The sequence below is a fragment of the Simochromis diagramma genome, unplaced genomic scaffold (genome assembly GCF_900408965.1).
Source record: "Simochromis diagramma unplaced genomic scaffold, fSimDia1.1 OVJJ01000313.1, whole genome shotgun sequence".
Taxonomy (NCBI): Eukaryota; Metazoa; Chordata; class Actinopteri; order Cichliformes; family Cichlidae; genus Simochromis; species Simochromis diagramma.
In genome coordinates, this window is record NW_024387372.1 from 1,649,727 (window position 1) to 1,666,010 (window position 16,284).

The 16,284-nt window shown below is 44.3% G+C and overlaps 1 protein-coding gene across 6 annotated transcripts in view; it reads right to left on the minus strand.

The window, feature by feature from the left end:
- Positions 1–392: 392 nt before the first annotated feature.
- Positions 393–16,284, minus strand: part of adcy3a (adenylate cyclase 3a) — a 58,212-nt gene continuing 42,320 nt past the window's right edge. For 4 of the 6 annotated variants that reach the window (XM_040008429.1, XM_040008426.1, XM_040008427.1 and 1 more), the window contains exons 13-21: positions 14,593–14,709; positions 14,131–14,411; positions 13,394–13,475; positions 12,212–12,370; positions 11,978–12,124; positions 9,762–9,875; positions 8,060–8,186; positions 6,038–6,162; positions 393–1,253 (exon numbers count right to left, since the gene is read on the minus strand). In XM_040008429.1, the coding sequence (XP_039864363.1) occupies positions 1,074–1,253; positions 6,038–6,162; positions 8,060–8,186; positions 9,762–9,875; positions 11,978–12,124; positions 12,212–12,370; positions 13,394–13,475; positions 14,131–14,411; positions 14,593–14,709 (1,332 nt within the window). In that variant the 3' untranslated portion in view covers positions 393–1,073. Of the gene's footprint in view, positions 1,254–2,586; positions 5,803–6,037; positions 6,163–8,059; positions 8,187–9,761; positions 9,876–9,983; positions 10,063–11,977; positions 12,125–12,211; positions 12,371–13,393; positions 13,476–14,130; positions 14,412–14,592; positions 14,710–16,284 lie in introns of those variants that run through there. The other 2 variants (XM_040008430.1, XM_040008431.1) reach the window with 2 other exon arrangements.

Here is a 16,284-nt window from a genome sequence, read left to right on the forward strand (position 1 = left end):
CATGGCCTGATCCAGGAGTGAAAGCTGTGCAGGATGGTAAAGGGACTCGTTTTATACCTCGTGCTCCAGCACGTTTTTTATGCTTATGTGCTTTTTATTTAATGTTCACATGCCAATGGATGCACTGGAGAGCAATTTGGGGTTAGTATCTTGCCCAATGAAGATTACAGCAGGCAGGGAGCAAACGGTGAACCTCGTGATTAGTAGAGGACCTGCTCTACCTCCTGAGCTACAGCCACCCAGGAAGTTAATGGGCCAGTTTGAGCTCTTGTTGGCAGAGTTGGGATCAAATCTAATAATGCAGAGAAATCACGTCAGTAGTATTAGCTGTGTGTCTGAGGTAACACTGTAATACTTTACTATCTGTATATTCAGTAGTTGGATTCATTTTAAGCTACAAGTGCATTTGTCATCAAACGGAGTGGTTTATAAAACATATCTGCACAGATTTGACCCGTGTGGTGTGTTACTGGGTGTTTCATTACACTAAAGTCTCCTTTTGGTAAATGTTTCTGTGCCTATGGTTTCAGGAAGGGTGACACGAGGACAAAAAGAAAAAAAAAAAAACTTCCAAATGATGAATAATTTGTTCTGCAGTATCCGTCCAAAGCAAGAGTTCTGTTTAACCTGTTTAACCTGTTTAACCCAATATTATGAATTTCCATGTAACTCCTTATTTAAGAAGTAAGAACTTCAAACCTTGACAGCATCATCGATCAGTCCCCTCAGTGTCACAGTCAAAGAATCAGGTTTCCCTTTAATCTCCTATCTGTTTGGTGCCCTCAGCTTCTAATCTTCTCAATTTATTCGAACATCTTGATTTAAATATATACTGCTAAACTGAAATCATCTTCAAAATCAAATACAGACTCTTCTGGCATCTGTACATCTTTCTGTACAGACAGAGAATACACCAGTTCATGTTTATGAAGTTTGTAAATGAATTAGGCTTCGGTTCAGTTATAGTTTCAGGTTTCCCAGGACTTTAAAACAATTCACTTCTTTCCCCTGCACGACTCTTCACACAGCCTATGACCGATGAGTGCATGAGTGTGTGGGATAGAGATAAGTCCTCAACTATCCACCACCTGATGTGGCAGAGTGACAGAGGAGCCATTGATAAATGAGCCTTGTTTGTCTCTTCCCTTCAGAAAATAAGTGAGCAGCTCTCCTTTCCCCTTCACAAAGATGGGCCCTCTTCTCACGAAGCGGAAGCCATACTCCTTCAGGATGTTGTAGCAGTCCTCCACTACCTGAGGGAAACACACAGAGTACAAAAGTATGTCTCATTGCTTTGTACAGTTGGGGAAACAAAGAATCAGAATCAGAAAGGGTTTTATTGCCAAATGTTGAGCAGGTTTACAACATTAGGAAATTGCTGCGGTGCTTCAGTGCAAACATACTGTCATAAATTAAGCTTAAATAGACATGAAAAAATAAAAGTAAGAATAAGAATTAAAAGTGCTACGTAGATAGATATATACATGATATATACATGAGTGCAGGTGGTGATCAGTGCAAACATGGAATGATGCAGTGAACACAGCGTAGGGTCATGTGTTAGTGGCGGGGACAGTCATATGGTTATTGTTCATGTGTCCAACAGCAGAGGGGAAGAAACTGTTCTTATGGCGAGAGGTTCTGGTGCGAATGGACCGGAGCCTCCTGCCTGAGGGGAGCAGGTCAAACAGACTGTGTCCAGGGTGAGAAGGGTCAGCTGAGATCCGAGCTGCACGCCCCAGTGTCCTGGAGGTGTACAGGTCCTGCAGAGATGGGAGTCTGCAGCCAATCACCTTCTCAGCAGAGCGCACAACACGCTGCAGTCTCTGTTTGTCCCTGATAGTGGCTCCAGCGTACCACACGGTGATGGAGGAGGTGAGGATGGACTCGATGATTGCAGTGTAGAATTGCATCATCGTCCGTGTTGGCAGGTTGAATTTCTTCAGCTGCCTCAGGAAGTACATCCTCTGCTGGGCTTTCTTGATGACGGAGGTGATGGTGGGCTCCCACTTCAGGTCCTGAGTGATGGTGGTACCCAGGAAGCGGAATGAGTCCACAGAGGTGATGGGGGTGTCAGTACAGGATGATGGGGGGGAGTGGAGCTGTGTGCTTCCTGAAGTCCACAATAATCTCCACTGTCTTCTGGGCATTCAGCACCAGGTTGTTGTGGCTGCACCAGACACCAGACGTTCAACCTCCCTCCTGTAGGCAGACTCATCCCCGTCCGAGATGAGTCCAATAACGGTGGTGTCATCTGCAAACTTGATTAGCTTGACAGACTGGTGGGTGGAGGTGCAGCAGTTGGTATACAGGGAGAAGAGCAGGGGAGAAAGAACACAGCCCTGAGGGGAGCCGGTGCTGATGGTCCGAGAGTCCGAGACATTCTTTCCCAGCCTCACATGCTGCTTCCTGTCCGTCAGGAAGTCAGTGATCCACCGGCAGATGGGATCAGGCACATTCATCTGGGAAAGCTTGCCTCGGAGATGGTCTGGAAGGATGGTGTTGAAGGCAGAGCTGAAGTCCACAAACAGGATCCTGGCGTAGGTTCCTGGGGAGTCCAGATGCTGCAGGATGAAGTGAAGGGCCATGTTGATGGCGTCAAAGGGGACACAATTCAAAGCTGCACATTCAAAAGCTCCACTGGTTATGTTTGGTCACCGACAGCCGATATGGATGCATCGGCATCTGTCGCCAGAGTCGCGTCACCACATCCTGACTATCTTCTTACACCTGCATCCAGACCTGCTCCAGCTCTTGTACCCAGAGTTATTGCAGCCAGCACAGGTATGTGGGCTACCTGGAACACTTCAACCAGACCACCCCCCTCTTTTGCCCAGTAGATCTTATCATGATTCATTAAGCCTGTGCCACCAGTCTCAGTCACGTGTGCCACCAGCAGCTAGTCATTAGAGTTTCTAACCCAGCATGTTAGAAGTATCTTACTGGTTTCAGCTCTGGGAAGGAGAGCAGCTTAGCCCTGCTACAGAAAGGACTGAGTGATGTTCTTGATCCTCATAAGCATTTATCCGAGGATTACAAGATCTTATTAGCTCACCTGAAGTTATCAAGTGTGCTAAACGATACATTTGTGACCCAACTGCATATATCAGTGTGCTGAGGGCTCTCGGACAGGAGTACAAGCGAACTCAGTGCCGTCCTGTGCACACCACCCAGAAAGGCAGGGGGACTCTCAAGCTTTTGAAGCTTGGGTCTGTCCTGTGGGAATGCTAACTACTGTCAACGGAATAGCAGAGAGGTAACTCCAACGTGGATCCCATGTAGACCGACTACTTACCAAACTTGTAAATGGTTTTTTACATAAGTGCTTTCTATCTAACATTCACACACATTCAGACTCCGATGGATGCATCGTAGAGAAACTTCGGGTTACTATCTTGTCCAAGGGTATATGGAATGCAGACTGGAGCAGCCAGGGATTGAACTACCAACCTTCCGATTAGTAGATGACCCACTCTACCTCCTGAGCAACAGCCACCCCATAACTTTGGGAATACTGCCCCAACCAAGGCTATTTGCACTTACATCACTGGAGAGGAAAGTCAGTAGGCACTGTCAAACCAAGAACACAGGTAGTTTATTAGCCACTACCACATGTGGCCCATCCATCTTCTAAGGCTCGTGTTACAGAAGAAGAGAGAGTGTTTCGATCCCTATTGTGAGGAGCATTACTTGAGAGGATCCAAGGATTTCTCCAGGCTAGACGTGGCCACTGTGGTGGACTGGATCAGAGATACGAATGTTGGAGATGTGACGGTAAACATGTTGCTGCATGCTCAAGAAACCCAGCAGCACCTGTGGTGAGCAACGCCTCCTTGCACTACCTGCCTTGCCAAGGCTAAAGAACAAAACCCTAATATTCTTACCATGAATGCTGGATCCAGTGTCATCTATGCTGACCATCACGCTCATCATAGATGCAGACCTCTGCAATGCTGGACGACAGGTTGGAGAGAAAATTGTCTGCTCCCATGAAGTTCCTTGCCCTGCCCAGACAGACAAGGCTGTGGCCCAATAAACCATCGCGACAGTAAGTCCTACAGCTGAATGGAGGATATCCCTGGATATGTTCACCAAAGCAAAGCCAAAGGTGAGGCATTAAATATCGAAGTCATTCACAGCACAACAACTAGCCCTAGCTAAACAATCCTGCCCAGTGGAAACAACTGAGAAGAACCACCTACGACTTCCCCTTAAAGGTCTCAGCTGGGTGAGACCTATGATCGGATCAGATCACCCTCACCTTATTATTCGTGTTTGGCCAGTGATCTGTGGCCTGGAGGGCCAGAAGCAGTCTGCACCAAGCTGGGTTTGGCACTGCAGCAACCCACAGTAGTCTACGACAGTAAGCTGATAGATGGTTACACTCGGCCTTACTCACACAGACAACATAGCTTTACAAAAACGTGGAAAGGCTGTGGCAGCTTGACATCCTCCCTTTCAGAAATATGCCACCTCAGCTGAAAGCACCTCAAGAAGCTGTCGTGGATCAATAGCCAGTGAGCTGTGATTATGGAAGGACTCCAGAAGGTCACAGACATACAACCAGGAGCTCCACAAACTGGAGAAATCTGTGGTGAAGTTGACTCCAGAGGAGGGGGAATGGTTTGACTGGATACTGGTACATTCCACACCATCATGTGCACCACAGCAGCTGTGGCTGTAGCTTACACAAGGACACGGATTGCCACAACTGACACTTTCCTGACGGCCAGATCCCAGGTAGCTCCTCAGAAGAAATTGTTCATGCTTCGTTTGGAGCTCAGAGCTGTTCAGACTACTCTGCAAACTGAGCTTGCTCTACCGCTGCAAAGCACCATGGACTGAATCCACTACTGCGCTGGGTTAGTTGCGGTCTGAGTCCTGTTAAAAGGTCTTCCATTTGTGCTGAAATCCAGGAGCTCACCAGTTCTCCCCAGTGGAAATATATCATACCAGTGGAAAACCTGGATAACGGCATCACAAGGGGGAAGCAGCTTCATGATCTTTCACCAGCCTGCTGCTGGGCCCCCATGTTATAGCAACAAACCTCAGAGCACTGGCCCTCCCAACCAACACACCTGTCCTCGCTGCAGTGGCTGATCTGCTCACAGAGAGACTCCACGTCCACAAACCTGTATTCTGTCCAACTGGAGCTGACTGCTTGACATGAGCGCCTCAGAGGGATAATCTTTAAGTGCCTAATCATCAGATCTGCACACCTTGATTTGCTGTTGACTCTGTGCTCAGACGCTTTCCTCCTGGCCTTGTGTCTCCTGTCGAGAACACCATTCAATGTATATTCAAATCATAGATCCAATTTCTGAGGCAGGTCTCGAGAGTTGCAGGAGGCTTTCTCCACCATATAGCCCATTCTTCAGGTGCATCTTGTAAATCAGAAGATTACCTTCCATACTAATCCACCACACACATTTCTGATGAACCTGTGAGAGGGAAATAAGGTAAGTCTGCGCTCCAATCATCCTGAGGGTCACATTGTTCCTGAGTAAGTCACCGCATGGCACTCAGTGCGGTAGAAGGGATCCTTAATGTGAAACCTCTTGGCTGCGCATCATTGGATACTGCTGATCCATTACATCAACTCTGCTGCTCGTGGGGCAGCAGGACGCCTCACTGCTGCAGGTGGTTTCTGGACAAAGTAACATCATCACCAGTGGAAGATTGAAGCATCCAGGCCAAACAGAAGTCTCAACACACGACCGTGCCATAGGCCAAGCTGTCATAATCGTGCCCCCTCAGTTGCCCAGGGTCATGTCGCTGGTGGAGGAATCAGAAAGATGTTTCCTGGGAAGAACGGTATAGTGCTAGATCACATCTGTATACAACCAGCGGCTGAGCTGGTTACTCTGCCTCAGATGCCAGATGGGAAGTCTTCCTCATAGCACAACAGATACTTTTTGCTGTGATCTTAAAACTGCTTAAAAGAAACTTTACACTATTTATCTTATCTCCTCTCTACAATAATCTCTTTGGAGGTTATTTAAATAAGATAAAGCAGAAGTCTGAAGTGAAGCAGTACCTGGATGTTGCCCATCACACCTGTGGACTCCATGCGGCTTGCCACGTTGACAGTGTTGCCCCAGATGTCAAAGTGGGGTTTGCGAGCACCAATCACTCCAGCTAGCACCCCTCCCTTATTTAGACCTAAGAGAGAGTGTTGAAATATGCAACGTGTTGACTTTCATTTTAATTCACTTCAGTCTGTTTATTTAGCACCAAATCACAAGAAAAGTTGCCTCAAAGCACTTTTATGTACGGTAAACACTCGGCAATAATAACAAGAAAACCCCAATCAGACACCCTCATATGACCAAACATGTGGTGACAACTGGAAGAAGAAACCCTCTTTTAAAACCCTCCAGTAGAACGTGGCTCAGGGATGAAGGCAGCAGGACAGGACAAAGACACACAGAGTGTATTATGCCCCCAGCAGCATAACTAAGGAAGGGCCAAGAATAAGCTTCATCAAAAAAGAAAGTTTTGAGCTTACATTTTAAAGTATAGAGGCCATATGTCTCCCATATCCAAACTGGAAGCTGGTTCCCCAGAAGAGTGACATGTGCAGCGAGGATGTAACACTATTAACAAGAAAATGGGACTCTGGAAGTAGAGGTTAGGTCCTGTAGCTGCTCTGCACTGTGTGGACACATGGCATTGAATAAGATAACAGTGGAGGAATTATAACCTTAAACTTAGTTACAGCAATTTTAGAAAAACATCTTCGTTGTAATTCATTATTATCAGGAAGTCCTAAAAACTCCCTGAAAAGCCTTCAGCTGATCCAAAATGCTGCAGCAAGAGTCCTGACAGGGACTAGAAAGAGAGAGCAGATTTCTTCTGTTTTGGCTTCCTGTTAAATCCAGAATTCAAAATCCTGCTCCTCACATACAAGGTCTTAAATAATCAGGCCCCATCTTATCTTAATGACCTTGTAGTACCATATCACCCTATTAGAGCACTTCGCTCTCGCTCTGCAGGCCTACTTGTTGTTCCTAGAGTATTTAAAAGTAGAATGGGAGGCAGAGCCTTCAGTTTTCAGGCCCCTCTTCTGTGGAACCAGCTTCCAGTTTGGATTCAGGAGACAGACACTATCTCTACTTTCAAGATTAGGCTTCAAACTTTCCTTTTCGCTAAAGCATATAGTTAGGGCTGGACCAGGTGACCCTGAATCCTCCCCTTAGTTATGCTGTATTTTGTTACAATTTTACAACATGATATAAATGTAGTTTTCCATCTAATGTTTTCGAGGCTGCTTATTGAATCTTTCGTTGACTGTTCCATGACACTTGAGACTCTATAAGACAGTGAAGCCTGCAGGAGCAAGAACGTCCTCTCCACCACAACCTCAGCCTCTCTGACATGCTGCTCACTGTCTGTCTTATTTACAATCAGAAGTAAACGTTTTCTAACAGACCAGGTCTCTCCCTGGTCAGGGCATAGTGTATGAAAGTTATACTCAAAGTTATATTTTAAAGTTAATTCAAGTGTCACAATCGAAAGCAAAGATCTCATTTTAGTTCAGGATGATTCCAACTCAAAGATCAAACCCATGATGAAGTTTGTCTGCGACGCAGAGTAACAGAAGAATGCTCTGGTAGTCTGCATGCTCCCTGATAATTCACTGGAGAACATTTAGATAAAAATAAAAGGTCATATGTCCATGTGGGACTGGTGGCTGTGATTTCTCCTTTTTTGCCAACACTCAGTTCATGTTTTAGACATGATTCCTTCTGGGTCAAAATCCCTTTTGTAATGTTTCTAATAGTCTTCGTTTTAACAAAAAATAAATACACTGGAGATGCTAATTACTCATTTAAAACTACGGTAATGCTAAGTGAATGAATGCTATACAGCATGAACACAACATGTACAAGATGAAGTCTGCAAGTTCAGCTTTGCTCCTGATGTCAACTATTTGTTGTGTTTTGTTCCTACATGGTTTGAATCCACTGACCATAAGAGAGATAACATATCTTTGACAGACCTGCACAGTAACACACCTAACATGCAACCCTTCAACCGTCTTAAGATTAGGACGTACCGATGCGCAGCATGAAATTGTTGAATGATTGGTAGTTGATGTTCATAAGTGTAACCTTCATGGCCAGCGCAAAGTCTGCGAGGTCTGCCAGGTGCTGCCAGCGCTCGGTGTCCGACAGCTCTTCCTTCTGTCAGGCAAAAGCAAATTCAGTTTTTTGCTTGGTTAAATGTTTCACTTTGTAAACAGCTCTTTACTGTATTATAAATCTGGATTATTGATTTGGGTTCTTCTGTGTAAAAACAACCAAGCAGATAACTGGGAGTGAGCGTCTTTTTTCCTGGTGACGAACTTTGAACCACCAAGCAGTTCAGTCACGTGAGTCCATTTTCTTAGGCTATTAAATTCAGCCTTTAATTTTTCATCATTCTCTGTTGTGCTTGTATTTATAATGATATTAACATTAATGCTTGTATAAACCTCTCACCTCAGCATTAAACTATCACTAACTCGTTCTGTCAGCGCCTCACTCTCACCCAAAACTCGAAAATAAAACCGTTGAACCTTAAAACGAGGCTTTCAACAGGAAAATAAAAGGTCACATCTCTGTGTGGGATTGGTCAAATCACATTGTAATGTGACCTGATTTGACCAGCCAAATGGCCTAAACTTGAGCATTGAATCCTAAAACAAGGATTTCAACGGGTGCAAATAAAATGGTGTTCTTATGTTTAATGTGTCCAATCCAGGCCTCGCGGGCCGGTGTCCTGCAGGGTTTAGACGTGTCCTTGATCCAACACAGCTGATCTAAATGGCTGAATGACCTCCCCGACATGTGCTGAAGTTCTCCAGAGGCCTGGTAATGAGCTCATCATGTGATTCAGGAGTGCTGACCCAGGGTGAGATCTAACACCTGCAGGACACCGGCCCTCGAGGCCTGGAGTTGGACACCCCTGATGTAAATACTGACTCACTACTCAAAATGCCTAAAATGAACACAAATTCTACGTATATGTAGAATGTGGCCCACAAAAAAACCCAAAGCCTTAGCTCATTTAAACTTTGTAGCTCAGGGGGTGGAGCAGGTCACCTGCTTATCAGAAGGATGATGGTTTGATGCCCATCTGCTCCAGTCTGCATGACTAATATCCTTGGAAAAGCTACTGACCCCAGTTTGGAGTGTGAATGGGTGAATGAGGCGAGTTGTGTAAAGTGCTGTGTGTGATCAGTTGCAGTAGTTAAGCGCAACAGAAGAACCGATCAGTTTACGATTGTGGGTCACAATCAGCCAGGGTTTCGGGTGAGCTCATTGTGAAGCCTGGCCCCACCTTATCAGGATGTAAGTGGGCGTTAAGGCCTTAACGCCCACTTACATCCTGGGCCATCTGACCTCAGATCAAATCACATGATAAGGTGGGGCCAGGTTTCACAATGAACTCACCCAAAACTCTGGCTGATTGGGACCCACACCCAGTTTCACACCTTGGCTCAGGCGATTAGAGGATCATCAGGGGGTCCTTTTGTCCGTCTGTGGGGGGGGAAACTCCCACTAGGTTTATATCTGGGACTCTCCACCATTTGACCTTAGAACTGAAGAAGCTTCTCGGATGAGAGGTGAAACGTCTTCAAGCAACTTAAAGAAGTCCAGATGCTTTTCTTTGCAAGCTCCTTTGACAACATGCAATTGTGTTCCTATGAGAGCTGATGTTGGCTCTGTCAGCCATGACACACACTGAAGCTGAAGAAGTCATGTGACCATACTGACCTTGATGGAGTTGTAACCGTTGCTGACGTCCGGGGTGACACCTGACGCTGCCATGTATGTGCTGCCAATAGTCTTGATTTTTGTAATGCAGCGAAACTGAGGCTCATCCAGCAGCTGACATGGAGACAAGTGGGAGGTTGTGTTACTGACAATGAAAGCACAGACAAACATGCTTCAACCATTTTTAAAAAGCACTGCACCCTGGCCATCTGAGCAACTTACATTTCAACTTCATCTCACCACAAAACGGACATATCGAGGTGTTTGTAACTGTTTTCAATATTACTGTACCGTCAGGGGTCTGCTGAAAGAAAACATGAACGTTTGGGAATTAAACGATTTCTGCAATGACAACATGTAGATGTGGTCTGATCACCATCCAAGTCATAATTAGAGACTTCAAGTAAAATCAGATTTAAACTAATGTACAGAAACTTTTATGGTTCTTGTGTCTTTTTCATCCACGACTCTTTCTAGTGCACGAATCACAGCTGGAATCACTGCAGAACGTCAGCGAGCTCACAGATATTTGAGATATATTTCTGATTTCAATGTCTGCTTTCTCTGCTCATTTATACACATTGATTTGTTTAAGGTCACGTTATGTAAACCAATTTGGCTTGGTTAAAGTTGGCGGTCATCTCCAAGCCACTTTCTAACTCACCTCCACCACAACCCCACCTGTATTAGTTATGCTGCAATATGTGTAGGCTGCTGGGGGATTCCCATGATGCACTGGGTGTTAACAGACCTCTCTGCATTGAATCATATCTGTTATTAACCTCTGTCTCTCTTCCACTGCATGTCTTTATCCTGTCTTCCTTCTCTCACCCCAACCAATCACAGCAGATGGCCCCGCCCCTCCCTGAGCCTGGTTCTGCTGGAGGTTTCTTCCTGTTAAAAGGGAGTTTTTCCTTCCCACTGTCGCCAAAGTGCTTGCTCATAGGAGGTCATATGATTGTTGGGTTTCTGTCTGTATGTATTTTTGTAGGGTCTACCTTACTATATAAAGCGCATTTCTTTACATTTCTATACATTTTACATCAGATAAAAACTTTTGTTGTAAGATTCAGATAATTATTTAATAACAGCGAGACATTTTAAATGAGAATAAGAAAGTATTTCTTTGTGCCCCCCTCTCCCTGTTAATGCCCTACCTGGCCCCCTGGCAACACTTTGCTAGATCTGCCCCTGCACAGTTACCAGCTGTCAGCTGCTTTAGAAAAGGATCCTGGTGTTAAAAGCTTTAATGAGCAGCTGGATTTGTCTCGCATTAACTGGCTCGACACAGAGGACATCGAAATGCAGCTGATTGAACTGAACAGCTCGACTCTGTGGGGTCAAAGTTTGCAGAACTACGAGCGCAGCTGGAATCCACAGCTGTGCGTGTTCATGGAGCTGCATGTTCACCTGCTGGACGTCACTACCTGACAGGTTTAACTGTCTTCAGAACATTGCAGAGGCCTTATTGACAGTGTTTGGCTCTACATGTCTGTGTGAGCAGATTTTCTCTCACATGAGTCCTCAGGTCTGAACGCTGGACACTGGGAGACCTGTGTCTCTGAGTGGGAGACCAGAGATCACATTAACACGTGTGTCTCTGTATTAACAAACATGTCATATTGGCCCAGTTTATTTTTCTTATCATTGTTGTGAGGAGACCATAAATAGCATTTGCATTTTCTGTTGTACAGTTCATTTGCTGTTATGGATAAAAAGTGTTTTTTTGTTTCTAAATAGCTGATAACTATTCGCTGACAGCTGCAAACATCTGTGAACAAATATAATCCTATAACGTTGTTCTATATAGTGAGTAACTGTTCATATAGAGCGTTATTACATTTATTGCTAATGCAGTCATATGGCACACTGACCTCTGAGGAAATGTTAGATGCACTCATCATCAGAAAGGTTGCTGACCCCTGCTCTAAAAGCATGCATTACAAATATTACAGCACATACATATCATAGTTAAAATGCTATCTGTAATATGTTTTGTGACGACCCCAATGAAAGCCAAAAGCTCCACATGTGGCTTTAACCTCTTCCATAATAGTAAAGCGATGGGCAGGATAAGGTCAATAAGTAGTATTTTCAACTATGTGTCATGAAATAATCTGAGACTAAAGTCCCAGAGCAGTAGAGATAGAACTGACCTGATCTGATTTCTTGAAGAAATCAAACCTGTATGACACTGAGGAAAAAAGGTTCCTTACACTGTCAAAGTCTGAGATGATCTCGTTGAGAAAGCGCAAGCATTCGATGCCTCCATTATTGATGCTCTCCTCTGTGTAAAAGTCAGAGAAGTTGGGGATAGAAGCGAACATGACTCCGATCTCGTCATATGACTGGCTGTACAGCTCCTGGAACAGAACGGATCATTAGTGTGGACAGAAAAGACTTCTGACAGTCACAGTGAGTTAAGGATGTGTTATCAGCGAGCCTCTTACCTCGTCCCTTTTCTTGGATCCTAGGAAGTGTCGAGCCACATGTTCAGGCAGCATGTTGGTCACCAGCGCTTCGTTCCAGCGCCGCATCTCATACACCTTCTCCTTTTGCTCATGAACCTCAATCTTCCAGAGGAAAAGGGTACGGGCAAGCTTCTCCACCTTCAGGTGCCAACAGGTTCTCATGTTAGCAATAGCCAACTGCGAGCAATGAAATGCTAAAATGTTGCACATTAGCAAACTGCAGGGGAAAAACTGCCATGAAGTCATAACGCTGTAATATAAAACTATTTTGCTTCTGACATGTATTCAAATAAAAGGACCAGCCAGCGCTTTGTGAGCCTGTGTCACATTTACAAGCAGACTACGAAACAGGAGAAGACACCGGCATTATGGAAAACATCCTGTCTAAATCTTGTAGCAAAGATGATGGGAGCTAACTGACTATCAACCAGTTGCCGACGCATCAACATGTGATGAAGAGACTAGCCTTGTGCCACCTAAGAGCTTAGATCTAATTCGTGGATTTTTCTAGTGCATTTAACATGATCCAGCCACTGCTTTGGTGTGAGACTCTACCAGAAGTATGAGTAAAGACATCCACCTGACAGACAGGCCACAGACTGGGTAGAGCTCTGCCTGATTTGGTAATGCGAGCGCCAAAAGGTCCTGAGTCGCCTTGGTTCCCGTTCGTCTTGTATAAGTCAGTATATCCATTCTTATTTTTGTGATTATGCTTAATTTTATTTGTATTAATACTACTACTTCATCATTTCAACTGCTGTCAAAAGTATTAACAAACAAAGTAGTTACAATGTTCTCTCATTTGTTATCATCATGACTCCTGACGACCCACAGACCCACACGCAGCAGGTTTTTCAACGCTCATGCAAACACCAGATGAGCTACGTCAGACCTGAACTTCCCTCTGGGATCAACAAAGTTCTTCTTACTCTTAGACACTGCTGGTTTTAGGGATAAAAAATCATTTAAAAAAGTATCAGCTGTGCATTGTGTCCAATTACCATAAAATGATCTTCAATAATATTTATGGGCTTGGAGCTGAAGTATTTACCAGTAAACATGACAAAGAACTACAGATACTATGGCGCAGTACTACACAATACAACACTACATAAAGCATTTCCTTTACTTTAGTAAAGACAATAGACAAGCTTAACTTACATGTCTGGAGAAGTAATAGAAGCTAACCATCATAATGAAGATCATAACTGTCATCGCGAATTTAGATGGGACCAGGTATGACCTGCCAAAAACACAACAGGGAAACAACAACAGTCTGAACATTTCTTCTGTGTATTTTCCACAAGAAAATGTTGTTCCAAGACCTGTAGACACACTGGAGCTCTAGACAAACGCTCCTATGTTACCCTAGCACGAGTACAAGGAAGGTAACATCCATGCCCCACTGCTGGGGCCTGTGCCTGCTGTCACAGGGACAGGGTAACGTAACAGGCACATATCAGAATAAGAGCCTGAACCCACTAATGGCAGAGCAAGCTGTTTTATACTGGAACAGCTGACTGCGTTATTTATATACATATTGCAAATTTCTCAAACACCAGTTGGAGTCCACAAAGTGGCCCAAAATTGGGAAAATGGGCTGGAGACAAAGTGGAATTATCTTCTGCATAAAACACACTGACATGAAACTGAGACTTGAATACACACACACGCGCACGCACACACACGCACACACACGCACACCCACACACAAACACACGCACACACGCGCACACACACACACACACACACACACACACAAACACACACGCACTACGCACACACAAACACACACGCACACACACACACACACACACACGCACACACACACACACACACACACGCGCACACACACACGCTTGCTTCATACAGATCATACTGGGTGTTTTCTGGTTCACCTGTAGTCGTGGAAGCGGGCCATGTCATAGTGGTCAAAGATGTCCTTCCAGCTGTAGATGTTAACGACGCCCGTGGCCACTGTGATGAGCAGCATCAGGGTAAGCTTAACCATGTGACTGACCTGAACCAGCATTGTGGTGGCCATCAGTGCCAGCACAGCAACGTAGCTGTAATATTTGGGATTGTTCAGGCAACCTTCAAGGCTGGACACGGTGGACAACGAGGAGGAGGGGGCCACTGTGGTGGTGTCTGAGTCTGGGACCTGAGGCACACAACTAAGCTACACAGCAGACAGGCACAAAGCCATCAGCTTTACCGTTATTCAAATTTGCAATATCTGTCCCCCCACAATAAGCTCCAGAGTTTTTATGTTGTATTGGCTCTAGTTTTAACATAATTCACCTGCTTACTGGCAAAAAGGTGCATTTAGCCTAGATGTTAAAAACAAATGAGGAGCTCACCATGTCCATTATGTCAGCCATGGTTAGGATGAAAATGGCGGTCATGGCCCAAGTGTTGCGAGCCCAACGTGTGTGGTCAATCCAGGTGGAGAAAGACACCAGCTTTTTGGCAAAGACCTGACATGAAATCCATCCATTTAGTAATGAAAGCTTTTATTCATGAACAGTCATACTGTCACTGTGGCTGAGACAAACAACATAATGTGTGATTATTGTTTCTTTTGGTCACAGATGTGTGAAAGGTTAAAAGAAAAACTTCTCATGTGTCAAACATTTAGGCTTTGCTTTGGGTAATAATTCATGGTTGAGGTACACAGACCTGCAGCACAACTCTGATCTGAGATAACGCTACAGTGTTAAAATTCACATTACTACACAGTAACAGCATAGTGTACATTGTATACTACATGAAAGTGTACTCGGGGAAGTCACTGAATTGACACACACTATCTGACAAAAGCAGCTGTACACAGCTGCATGGATGGGTTTTAACATGACAGATGCTTTTAGGCGTCTCGAAGCCTTTCACAACACCAGAACTGTGAGCCCGGGCATCATTAATCCTCTCACGTATGTTTATCTTTCTGGAGTAAAGATGACCACATATTTAGCCTCTTTAAACGGACACTGCAGGCCTAGGACGTTGTTATATTGGATGTAGCACTGATAAGTCCTGCAGAGCTACATGCAGTGTTTACAGTGACCTTGCAGTTCTCGGTCCATGTAATCAGTGTGTGCTGGAGCCCTGAGCTGAGCGGAGGCCGTGACATCAGCTGTCAATATTCACCCGACTGCAAAATATCAATGCATCTAAATTTCCATGAAGAGGGAGGATCAAAAGTACTGCCTGAAAAAGTACTCTATGCTAAACACACGGCTTTTTTCCATGACTTCAGAAGATCACATATTTATCCAGTACATGGCAGGCACATGTGGCTCAGACTTAAACTTTAACCCCGGTCTTAAGTATTAAACTTACTTACCTGAATTATATGTCAAAATTGAATTAAGACAGTTTTGTAAACATTTTTCCTTTTTCTGTTGTTAGCTGCATATTAACTGGTTGTTAATTAGATTTTTGATATCAATAAACAAACAATCTTTGTATATAACGTAACATCACTGCACCCACTATCATCTAAATTTAAAAAGCAAAAAAAAGGAATAATTTTCAAGGTTGGTCCTTATTTTAGTCATTTCATATCTATTGTTTCAGCTCCTCTGAACTCTCAATATAATCTCTCTCTACCCATTTCTCTATTTGTGACTCTATAGGAGACGCATGTAAGTGATACAATCATAGAGGTGTTTGAGAGTAGCAGTTATACTGACTCGTGAAATGAACGATACGGGAGGAAAATGTTTTAAATCTGTTTAATGTCACCACATTTGCAGACAACGTTGTTTCTCCTCAACTTATTTGTCTAGTAGGTATTTTTGTGTGTGAAAAACTGGGCTGTGTGAGGGGAGGGTACAGTTAAGACTGCAGCAGATGATACACTGTCTATATGGGAAAAGCCCAAAACCTCCAAAACAAACTTTTAGAATTGTAGGTCTGAGTTTAAAACATTTGAAGAGCCGATGCATGATTTGCACATTTGGGACCACATTTAGTGGAAACTTGTTTCTGTCTCACATCAATGGCCAATTAGAGTCACCAATTAGCTTATCATCCAATATCTTTGGACAATG